Source organism: Cyprinus carpio, chromosome B11 (assembly GCF_018340385.1).
Source record: "Cyprinus carpio isolate SPL01 chromosome B11, ASM1834038v1, whole genome shotgun sequence".
NCBI lineage: Eukaryota > Metazoa > Chordata > Actinopteri > Cypriniformes > Cyprinidae > Cyprinus > Cyprinus carpio.
In genome coordinates, this window is record NC_056607.1 from 21,529,654 (window position 1) to 21,542,474 (window position 12,821).

The 12,821-nt window shown below is 37.7% G+C and overlaps 1 protein-coding gene across 1 annotated transcript; it reads left to right on the plus strand.

Annotated features, from left to right (window-relative positions):
• Positions 1–1,505: 1,505 nt before the first annotated feature.
• Positions 1,506–11,988, plus strand: LOC109070866 (thrombospondin-4-like). The gene is made up of 19 exons (XM_042734564.1): positions 1,506–1,659; positions 3,072–3,145; positions 3,340–3,391; positions 3,484–3,635; positions 4,021–4,158; positions 4,248–4,322; positions 5,061–5,213; positions 5,290–5,394; positions 5,479–5,586; positions 6,767–6,926; positions 7,008–7,126; positions 7,236–7,288; positions 7,367–7,560; positions 7,843–8,021; positions 8,113–8,161; positions 8,788–8,984; positions 9,073–9,245; positions 9,346–9,485; positions 11,777–11,988. Exons 1-19 carry the CDS (start codon positions 1,584–1,586, stop codon positions 11,830–11,832), a joined length of 2,253 nt encoding a protein of 750 aa, XP_042590498.1. The 5' UTR covers positions 1,506–1,583; the 3' UTR covers positions 11,833–11,988.
• The last annotated feature ends 833 nt before the right edge of the window (positions 11,989–12,821 follow it).

Genomic DNA, 12,821 nt, shown 5'->3' on the forward strand with positions numbered 1-12,821 from the left:
TAAGCCAATTAGATTTAACTTGAAACATCTTTTAAAGTAATTAGTGATCTCTGTAAATGAAGACTGATGATTTGTGAGCACACGTTTGTTTGCTTGCCTTTGAGCCGTTGCTGACCTTTCACCTCGTCCCCAGAAGAGCTCATGACCCAGGAACAATGACCACTTCATTCCTGTGCATGAGGTTTTTAAATAAAAAGATGCATTTTAAATGGACACCCTTGCATGAAAAATAACTTAAAAAACCCCCCAGAGAATCCTTTTAATTCTCAGAACATCAACGTGCATTTTCCTATAAATAGAAAAAATAAAAAACAAAAGACCTTCTGAGGAAAACTTTTAGCTGTTTAGTTTTCGTCCCTGTGTCATTTCCAAAAATGCTGAAAACCACCAGACTGAGACTTTTGTGTTTGTTTTCCCAGAAGAGCTCATGGTGAGAGAGGCGAGTTAGCTCTGGGGTCTGCAAGCTGGAATTCAACCCACGTCTGTGGATGCAATTATCAGCAAGCAAGACTCTCTACATTGAACACACCAACCCAAAAGTGTAGAGAACATCTATGATGTAAGAGTTCTGGACTGAATACAAATAGAGTTTTGCAAGATCAGACATTATATAGTGCTGTAATATTATCCTAAATAAATATGATTTATTTTTAATGGGGAAATAAACAAAGCAAAATCATTTTTGGCAGCACTAAAACTTTTCTATAATAAAAAACGTAATATTTAATTAGGCCTACTGGAATCAAACTATACACTAGCAGCCAAAAGTATGGACGGAATTTGTTTCTTGTGACCCTAGAAATGCGACCTGTTGGATTATGCTTTAAATCTGTTTTGCAGACAAATATACATAAATTCCTATAGGAACTTTTTTTTTTTTTTTTTTTTTACAAATGGGCTGAATAGTGCAGGACAAGCAGCCAAAAAGTGTTCATTATGCATGGAAACCTCAGTGTTGTTTAAAAAGCATCCCAGGATGCACCTCATGAAGCCGGTTGAGACAGTGACTGGACTGTGCAGAGCTGGAATCTACACAAAAAGTTGCTACTTTGAAGAAGCCAAAATGAAATACACATTTCTATACATAATTATATGTTTTTTATGACTCCACTATTATTCTAAAATGTGTAAGGCACTTTTATAACTTTTTTAAAAATCACATTTCTTCCCCTGTTTTCAAAGGTGTAATATTCGAGTTGTAATGTTGTTCTTGTCTTTTTTTTTTTTTTGGTCATTTTAGGGTTTTATGTGTTATGTTGTCAAAATGCAGAAATGTTTAAGTGATTTTCACGCTTAGATCATGTTAACAAACCCCTTCTGGCTATACTTATGAAACAGTGTTTAATGTTTGGCTCTATTTACTTACATTGTTTACATGTATGTTTGTGTGTCTGTTGTTTTGTGTTTGTGTGTGTGTGTGTGTGTGTGTGTGTGTGTGTGTGTGTGTGATTACAATTCAAGACTGTTACACGTGAACCTTGTGAAAGGTGTGATCTGTGAACAGCCAGACTGCAGATGACGTCAGTGACGTGGTATAAAAGCAGAAGAGACACAGACGCTCAGAAGCTCTCCCCTCACTCAGCATGCTGTGGACTCTTCTGTTCAGCTGCAGCTTTTATCTGCACGGCGCTCTGGTTTCTGCTCAAGGAGTATCCAGAGGTGAGTTGACTTCTGACTTCTTGTACATATCCAGGACTTTAAAAATATAAATTAGAACGGAGGACTTTCGTTGATTAAGTTTATTAACATCTTCACTAGAAAGTGCTTTACAGAAAGGATACCATACACACTCAAACAGATTATTATTGGTCAAACTAAAACTCATTTCTAAAGTGCACTGCAAGATTGTTCCAGAGAGAATATTCATATTTATATTTTCTGGATTATATTTAATGTACAACTTGATTTTTATTCAATTTTTTTTTTTACTAAGCTCTTAGAAAGGTTTAAGCTAAGAATCTTTTAACAGATACTATTTGTCGTGTAAGATGAGAACCTGTCATGTGGGCAGATTTTGGTATGTTTTAAAACACGTAACACTGCTGAAGAGAACATTTACGTTCTATGCAGTTGCAGTATAAAGACCAACATTTTAAGTGGGCCACCAGGGAAGATGAATAACTGATAAACTGAGCTTATGGAATGCATAAGGAAAACACTGATGCCGCTAATGGAAAGAGCACACTTCCCTTCTGTTTGTCTGGACTGCCCTCTGGGGAGGGGAACCTCTGACAGAAGACCCTCCTCTTACATTTAGAACTTGGATTTTTTATTTTTTTATTTTTATTTTTTATTTAATTTGACCACAATAATTAGTGGGGAAAAGCTAAACCTGAGCCTTACTGGGACCCTAACCGCAGCTCTGGAGCTAAGAAAGAAATGCACTGGCGTTGATTTGATAATTCTAGTGTTACTACTCCTGTGGCTCATGAAACCAGCTTCATAAATCACAGCTGCAACAGTTTATCTGCTGTCATAACAACATGTTCACCCATGAAATTAATCAAAATGAAGCATGCTGTTTGGATAACATGTTATGGTCATGCCTAAACACAGAAAACAGGATCCAACATTAGCCGTTGCCACGGCAACATACTTGGACTGGGCTTTGCTATTCAAACACAAAGCATAAACAATCGAAGTGAGTGAGTTCTTGGCAAATTACTCTAATACATTTCCTGACTGATATAATGTCAGATGCAAAAAAAAAAAAAAAAAAAAAATCATCCACAGGGGCTGCAGGAAAAGTCATTATATTTTGAGCTTAGGTTTATATGCATTAATCATGAAACCATCCTGTTGTATGTATGTAGTTTACAGTTCATACAGTCTTAAAGGGAAAGTTCACCCAAAAATGAATATTCACTGCATAAGAAAAAAAGTGATCCAAAAATAATAATAAAAATGTATCATAAAAGTGCTTCAGTGCTCTGTATTCTAAGCCATTAGATAGCTGTAAACAGAACAAATCTGAATACATTATTGCTGAAATTCTTGACTTGAATTAAATGGTGAGGGGAACTCAACATGTTGCTATAAATCATCTTTGAGATATTACATTGTTACTACAGATGGAGAGATTATCAAACAGATTAAAGGCACAAACCAGGAGCTTGCTGAAATCAAAGAACTGCTGAAACAACAGGTAAATCATCTAAAATACTGAAAAATATGAAAGAGGATGTCATTGCATGTTCTCGGGTGAAATTACCTTGCATAAAACTTCTGCTATCCACTCACACATAAATATATTTTCATAACATTCCAGCCTGTTAAAGACCTAAAGCACAGTTTGGTTCTTATACATTTTTGCATAATACTGAACTCTTTGCTTTATAGATACAGGAAATTGTTTTCCTGAAGAACACAGTTATGGAGTGTGAAGCCTGCGGTGAGGAATTCTAAGCTTATGATTGCATTATATTCATAACTGAGAGTGTATCTGCTACAAGTTGCATATTTTTTCCTCTCATGTCCCGCTAGGCATGAGACCAGTAGATCCTATTGAGCCGTCATGTGTTCCCAACCCCTGCCATCTTGGTGTGGAATGCATAATGACCCCCAGCGGTGCGAAGTGTGGTCCGTGTCCAGAGGGCATGACAGGAGATGGAACTCACTGTACAGATGTTGATGAGGTGAGTGGGCTGTCTGAGATGAATTAGGGTGAACTCCAGTCAGAAGTGAGCATCACCTATGCCCTTGAAGGAAGCAGGGAAATAATAAGGTCCTCCATTTGGGATTCGAAATCTGGACACCCATAGCACATAGGCACTGTATGTCAGCGCGCTGCCCACAAGGCTATCAGCACTAACATTAACACTTTATTTTGATAATCCACTTTAAACATTCTATTAACTATATGCAACTATAGGCAACTATTAGTCTGGTAATAGTTTAATGAGAGTTAATTGACATGTATTGATAGTTGCAAAGGTACTTATTGTAGAAATGGACTATGGAAAATTGTACTTTACTGTGGACTAAGATTTTTGTTCTCTACTGTTACTTTGCTGTGTACAGTGTTCTGTAATGCCATGTCACATGGGGGTGAGATGCATTAACACATCACCTGGTTTTCGATGTGGCCCCTGTCCTGCTGGGTACATGGGCCCCCAGGTGCAGGGGGTGGGACTTGCCTATGCATCTGCCAATAAACAGGTATCACTTTTAAATGGGAATCTTTTAATTCAAATACAAGCAATCAATGGATAAAATTTTTGAAATTTAATGTAAATTCTTATATGCAGGTGTGCAAAGACATTAATGAGTGTGAGAACTCAAATGGAGGCTGCGTGGAGAACTCCAACTGTATCAACACACCAGTGAGTGATGCATTATGGTCTGTTAGTCGCAGAATCAGAGCACCATCTGTTCTGGTTCACAAACCAAAAATGGTTCTGTTCTGATACACTGTAAAAAGGGACTTCTGCCAGTAGTTAGTTACCTCAAGGAGCTATTTTTACCTTACCCTAAAATGGCTTTTATAACCGAATGAGGTCATATTAAGGAATATTTTGGCTTGAATAAAACTAGTTAATTTAGATAACTTAAAATCAGCCTTAGATGCTAGCTTGTGTTATATGCCCTTATCCTTAAAACTGTGAACATAACTGTGTAAGATAACAAAAAAAGGACCAAGACAGATTTGATATTATGTTGGATCAACACACCATGAAGGTGTGTACAGCCAAGTATGGTGACCCATACTCAGAATTCATGCTCTACATTTAACCCATCCAAAGTGCACACACACAGCAGTGAACACACACACACACTGATAACACACACCCGGAGCAGTGGGCAGCCATTTATTCTGCGGCGCCCAGGGAGCAGTTGGGGGTTCAGTGCCTTTCTTCAAGGGCACCTCAGTCGTGGTATTGCCGGCCCGAGACTCGAACCCACAACCTTAGGATTAGGAGTCAAACTCTCTAACAACTAGGCCACGACTTCCCCTAAATAAAATGGTCTACGACATTTGAGAAATGGATTCATATCAGTCAGCTGGATCATCATTCTTTCCATTCTCCTTGTTTATGTGAGTCATTGTGTGTCCATGGCAGGGCTCTTTTCGCTGTGGCCACTGCATGACTGGTTTTGTTGGGGATCAGGTGAAAGGCTGCAAAGCTGAGCGGGCCTGTGGTAATGGTCAGCCCAATCCTTGCCATGCTAGTGCAGAATGCATTGTTCACCGTGATGGACAGATTGAATGCGCAGTGAGTCAATGATCATACAGTATTTCACACATGAAACACATGGTCTACATGGTCAAACTGATATAATCTGCTTTAGTGTGGAGTTGGATGGGCTGGGAATGGATACTTATGTGGAACGGACACTGATATTGATGGCTTCCCTGATGAAAAACTGGAATGTTTGGAAAGAAACTGTGCAAAGGTAAAACATAAAAACTAGTATTAAAGATTAAAAAGTACTAAAACATTATCTCAGTGGTGAGATCTCAATAAAATGGTTTTCTAGGACAATTGCCTCACCGTTCCAAACTCTGGCCAAGAGGATGCAGACAAGGATAACATCGGTGATGCATGTGATGATGATGCAGATGGAGATGGGATACTAAACACAGAGGTCAGAGGTCTAAACATCACCTTAATTAAAGGCAGTGTTATAATATCACCATATATAAGTAATCAAAATCCTGAATGTGAAGTGCACAGGAGACTCAACTCCTTTTCCTTGTCTTCTCTATATACCATATGTGTGGAAAAAATGGTCTTGGAAGGAAATCTTAGAAGGTTGCTCCCTACCACTTATTTCACTGTAATGATATATATCACAATATAATTATTTTTGCTTAAAATAAGGTCTTTAAGATATCAACATTTTTGATATCATAGAAATTTCATAATTCTTGTCATCAGTGTCAATATATTACAAAAACTAATACTAGGTACTAGCCTAAAAAAAATCACTGAAGACAAGTAAACAGTCAGCTATTACATAAGAGTAAGAAACTACTTACATTAAATAGGAATTAAAAGAAAGAGTAAAGAAATTAATTAAGAAATGCTTTATACATTGTATAAAGTAATCAAATGAATAAAAACACTGCCTATTCTTCACATTGTAAATTAAATATATATTTCTTCTTATTAAAGTTACAAAAGTGATTTAGTCAAGAGCAGTGAGAGATTTTCAGTCTTTTGTTGTTATTTATTTTATTTATTTATTTATTTATTTTGAAAGGGGACAATGTACATTAATAAACATTAAAACAATGTAAATGTACCCGAGTTAGCTCAAAAGTGCTAATTTTCATCGGTAGTCCCCCAGCCAGATTTAAACAAGGCAACCTTTAAAAATAATCACAAGTACAAAATCACAAAAAAAAAAAAAAAAAAAAAAAAAAAATTGCATACAACACATTATGGTTAATAAATACAATTTATATAAAAATGATATAATATTTAAGTATACACATAAAAGCATTAGTGCCCACAAGTTTGGCTCTCTACAAGCCATTTTTTTGCATTCTTTTTGAATGAAAATAATGACAAGGACTCTCTAATGGAATGTTTGATTAACATGAATGACAGACAGCCACAATATTAGACTGCTGTCACTTTAAGAGCTGCCCAGATGTTTATAAGGATGCTTGCAGAGATGGGATGTTTTTGTGACCACGTAGCACAGCAACGTCACGTGAGCTTGTAACCGCGATAGAGACGATAGTACAAAATTTCTAACGGTTAATTGTGTCTACTGGTATTCTTACTCATGAAATTCTTACCAATTACTTCTCTGATAGGACAACTGTGTGCTCGTCCCCAACGTCAATCAGAAGAACATTGATCAGGATGATTATGGAGATGCTTGTGATAATTGCCGCCTGGTAAAAAACAATGACCAGAAGGACACCGATAGCGATGGTCAGGGTGATGAATGTGATGATGACATTGATGGGGATGGTAAGACTTAAGATGTTTGCTTCATTATGGTGATATGAAGATTTGCATTGGTCAAACTGAGATGTTTTGTTTGCCTTCCAGGAATCAAAAACGATAAAGATAATTGCAAAAAGGTTCCAAACCGTGACCAGAAAGATAGAGACGGTGATAATGTTGGTGATGCGTGTGACAGCTGTCCCTACGTCCGCAACCCTGATCAGGTCTGATTAACACCCTATACACTCTCTAACTCTGAAGGTGATGGAGGTGGAATCAAACTTAGAAATTGAGGCATAACATAATTCATGATTCTCCTTCTTTCTGCCACAGATGGATGTGGATAATGACTTGATTGGCGATCCTTGTGACACCAACAAAGACAGGTATTACATCACTCCAATTGGTAATTTTCATGGGTCACACCCCATAATGAGTAATGATGCTTTGGTTTCTATCATCAGTGATGGAGATGGGCATCAGGACTCTCGAGACAACTGTCCTGCAGTTATCAACAGCTCCCAGCTGGACACGGACAAGGATGGCATTGGAGATGAATGTGATGATGATGATGACAATGATGGCATTCCCGATCTCCTTCCACCCGGTCCGGACAACTGCCGCCTGGTTCCAAACCCACTGCAGGAGGACTTAGATGGTCAGGAAACCTCACTTTACATCAAACTGTTGATATTAATCTCATTATTCTTAATATCTTAATAAAATAATGTCCCGTTCAAAAGACCAGCTCATGCAGTGATTTGGAATATGGAATTCTGGTGTCCCCATCAACCATCTTGACCAACTCCTAACCAGCATGGAAATTCATTTGGATCTAATTTGATCTTTTTAGCTAGGAAACTGATCTTTAGTCATTTTCTAATCTTGTTGACTTGTCAAATCAGTCATCCGCTTCATTTTCTTGACTTTTGGTTTTTAGGTGATGGGATTGGCAACGTCTGTGAGAATGACTTTGACAATGACACATATAGTGACATCATTGATGTTTGTCCTGAGAACTCTGAGGTGACTCTCACCGACTTCAGAACCTATCAGACTGTGGTTCTGGATCCAGAAGGAGATGCGCAGATTGATCCAAACTGGGTGGTGCTCAATCAGGTCTGTCCGTTTCTTTCTGCCTCATGGAGATTTTGCACCCAAAGTTCTCACAGTATAAACCTTACCAAGGAATGCTCATCTTTTTTAACAGGGAAGAGAGATTGTTCAGACCATGAACAGTGATCCTGGACTGGCAGTAGGTAAAAGACTATAGCTGGGTTTCCATCCAAAGTTGTGAATTTATCTTGTGTGCAAAATTGAAATATTGCATAAAACATTTGTTTCCATCCAAGAGAACAAAATTGTCACTTTCTGATAAACTGGCACTAAATATCAGTAAGAAAAGTAGAGTATAATAACACTGAATATAATAATTTTCATATATAATAAATTAGACAGAGCAGATGAAACACAATGAAAGGCTGTCATTTCTTTCGGAGGTGGATGCCTCCTGCTTTTTGGGAACGCAGTCCTGTAAGACAGTTCTGGGGGGCCATCATACACAAGTATTTTTACTAGTACTTTAGTATTTTTTTATTTTAGTATTTTAGTACTAGTTCGTCAGGTTATGCTTTCCCGAAGAACAAAGTTGCATGACTTTTTTGATGTGCATGGAGGAATTTATTTTGCAAACACACTTCCATCTCTCATTATTCACATTAACTCTTTATCACACATACCAAAAACCACTTGAAGTGTCAAAATGTATTAATTTTTTTCAGAAATTTGAAATTTGAAACTTGTTTCTGATGTGATACTTCAAAATGCGCATAAAACAGGGTGATGGAAACTAAAACAAAATGTTTCCTTCTGGTTACTCTAACAGGCTACACGGCATTCAATGGTGTGGACTTTGAAGGGACATTTCATGTGAATACTGAGACGGATGATGACTACGCAGGCTTTATCTTTGGCTATCAGGACAGCTCCAGCTTCTATGTGGTGATGTGGAAGCAAGTGGAGCAGATATATTGGCAAGCCAATCCATTCCGAGCTGTAGCTGAGCCTGGCATCCAGCTGAAGGTGTGATCTGGATTCTTTAATTACAGAGTAACAACTTATTTAATTTCTTATGTTTAATATGGTACTTGTTTCTGTATTTTGTTGGTAGGCAGTGAAATCCAACACGGGACCTGGAGAATACCTGCGGAATTCACTCTGGCACACAGGTGACTCGACAAACCAGGTGAAACTCTTGTGGAAAGATTCCAGAAATGTTGGCTGGAAAGACAAGACCTCCTACCGCTGGTTCCTACAGCACAGACCCCAAGAAGGTTACATCAGGTAGAATCAGATTGGATGATGTTTCATCTGCAAATCATCCTGTAATAGCAATATTGTTCTATGCATGTTTAGGTAAACACTCTGCATATCTTGCATACAGGGTTCGGTTCTATGAAGGTCAGCAAATGGTAGCAGACACAGGAATTATCATCGACACAACCATGAGAGGAGGCAGACTGGGAGTATTTTGCTTCTCCCAGGAGAACATCATCTGGGCTAACCTGCGCTACAGATGCAACGGTCAGTTCTTTTAATGAAATACCTTTTGCATACATTAAAAATGGAAACAAGTGTACACTCACTCAAAGGGCTTAGTGTCAGGCCTACAAATTTTCATGTAATATGAACTCCCAACATTCACAAAGTTCTACACTTCCTCGGCCGTGTGTGTTCATTTATTTTGGCTCATTTGAAAATACACTATATGGACAAAATTATTGGGAGACGTACCGTTTCAATCAGACCCGTTTCCACAGATTTATAAAATGAATCACCTAGCTATGCAGTCTGTATTTATAAACATTTGTGGAAAAAATGGGTCATTCTGAAGAGTTCAGTAAATTCAAGCTCAGTATGCCACCATTGTGATAAGCCAGTTTGTGAAATTTCACCCCTGCTAGATATTCCACGGTCAACTGTAAGTGGGATTATTGGAAAGTAGAAGCATTTAGGAAAGGCAGAAACTCAGCCATGAAGCAGAAGACCATGCGAAGTTGCAGAGCAGGGTCAAAGAGTGCATATGCTGCTTCCATAGCTGAAGTGTTACAAACTCACCACAAAAACTGTATGGTGGGAGCTTAATGTAACGGATTTCAGTGGCAGAGCAGCTGCATGCAAGCATCACATCACCAAGCATCAGATAGAGTGGTGTAAAACGCACCACCACTGGATTCTGGAGCAGTGGAAACCTTTCTGATGAGTGATGAATTACACTTCTCTGTTTAGCAGTCAGATGGGTTTGGCCGATGCCAGCTGAATGTCACCTGCCTGACTACATTGTGCTGACTGTAAAGTTTGGTGGAGAGGTATAGTTTGTTGGCTGTTTTTTAGGGATTGGACTAGGCTCCTTACGTCCATAGGGAAATCTTGGTTCTGTAGCATACTAAGACATTTCAGATGATGATATGCCCCCGTGCACAAAGCAAGGACCACAAAGACGTGCTTGGATGATGTTGGTGTGGAAGACCTTGACTGGCCCACACAGACCCAACTGACCTCAACCCCACTGAACACCTTTGCGATGAACTAGAACAAACCAGGCCTTCTCGTCAGAAACTTGTGGAAAGCTTCCCAGAAGAGTGTAAGCTGTTGCCACTGCAACTCCATATGTGACCCTGGAGCACAAAAGCAGTCATAAGTAGCAGGGGTATATTTGTAGCAATAGCCAACAATACATTGTATGGGTCAAAATTATCTATTTTTCTTTTATGCCAAAAATCTTTAGGATATTAAGTAAAGGTCATGTTCCATGAGGATATTTTGTAAATTTCCTACCGTAAATATATCAAAACTTAATTTTTGATTAGTAATATGTATTGCTAAGGACTTAATTCGGACAACTTTACAGGTGATTTTCTCAATATTTAAATTTTTTGCACCCTCAGATTCCAGATTTTCAAATAGTCATATCTCAGGCAAATATTAACCACAACACATTGCATGTTTGACAAAGATTCGATTAGAACTACAAACACTCATAAAAAGTGTTAAAAAAAAAAACTACAAACACGGTGTATATGCGAGAAGGATGGACAGGTAGAGAAAGGGGTTTGAGTGATAAATAATCAGTGTCTAACCTGATGAAAAAGTATTTATTTTGTTATCCACATTATATTTCATCTGCAGCAACATTGTAATCTTTTATAATGATATGTTTGTTCATTAGCTTTTAAATGCATCATTATGCAGACATGTTAAAAACAGAGTTATGAAGAAGTAATATTTCCCAAAGCTATACTATTTTGCTACATACTCAAAAGTGTGTACTTCTTTACAAAAAGAGTACATACTTTCAGGGCATAGTATAAGTAGGTGAATTTGGATGCAACATATGTATTTAGAAAACAAAACTCTTTGTTGGCATAATGGTCAGGTGTCCCAGTAGTTTTGTTTATATAATGTACTTCAAGCTGCCAACAGAAGTATAGTACTCCCAGATCTGCTGAAAACAACTTATGATGAAATGGAAATTCTATTTATATTCTGTTTTATTAATACACATTCCAGGTCTTTTAGCATGATTCACTCGAGCATGTTATTCCAGATTTATGACAGAAAGTAATCATTTCACAATCCATCTTCTTCCGGTGGCCTCGCTTTTCACGATCCACTTCCAAATAGATTTTCTTTGAACTTCATATAGATGAAAACTTCTCTTGAAGTCAGCACAGAATCACCTCATCTGGACCTGCTCATTTTTGTCTTTTATCTAAATTAAATATATTACGAGCATACAAAATTCAGTCACATCTGAGGCGAGAATTAATAAATCAGATGTATTTGTATATTGTATTCTTTTTTTTTTTCTCCAGATACAATCCCTGAGGACTTTGAGACATTCAGAAGCCAGCAAATCCAGCTGTTTTGAACCCAAACTCAGCAGTTCTTTTTTACAAGATTAATGAATGTGAGTTGTATATTTCTGTCATGTGTGTCATATTTTATACTCCAGTTCTTTTTATACTCTGTGAACAGTAGTAGAGCTTTCCTCATAACCTCCTAATAAATTGAGGACACTGCATTAGCACTGAGAATTTAAATATATATATGTATTTTAAAAACACGTACAGAAATACAGGTTACAAAATATAAATGATATAACAAGAAGGCTCTGATATATGCAGCTGAGACATCATGCACATCCATATTTAGCATTTTTTTTTTTTCTGAGAAAGGAAAAGGACCAGCAAAACGACAAAGACGAAATCAGTTCCTTCTACAATCAGTTACAACAAATAGGAGACAAAGATGACCACACCAGCACAGCGACTATAGAACTGGGCATCTGGATAGATCAAACCCAATAAAAGCTCTAGACAACCACAAATTATATGTCCTAATATACCGTCAACTCCAATAAAGAGCGAGCACTGTTTATGCTCATGAAATGAGAGATCACAAAGATTTGATGCACATTCTGTAACCTTACACTCTCACGAGCGCTTCGTTTACAGTGTCTTTTAATACTTATTAAACCTGCCTCAAATGAGATGAGAGTTGGTGAAATAAAAATATATAATCTTTACAGAATGTAGATGGCACTTAGTTTATGCTAATGCTATGATTTAAGGGGAAGCATTGTCATACTGCTCAGCTCTATCCTATGGGTCTCTATCGGTACGTTTATCAAGAAATACATCCCATCTAGACAGCTACGTCCTTATTAGTCTTAATGGTACGGACATGGTAATCATGGTCACTAACTGCTCAGCAGTTCTATTAAGGCTTAAAGGGGAATTTACTCTAAAGGGGGTTTGCTCTCACATTAATAATCAGGACACAAATGTACGTAAGTGCTGTTAGCTAAAACTGCTCCAGTTTGGCTGCATGTGCATCAACAACAGATTATTTGTCCAA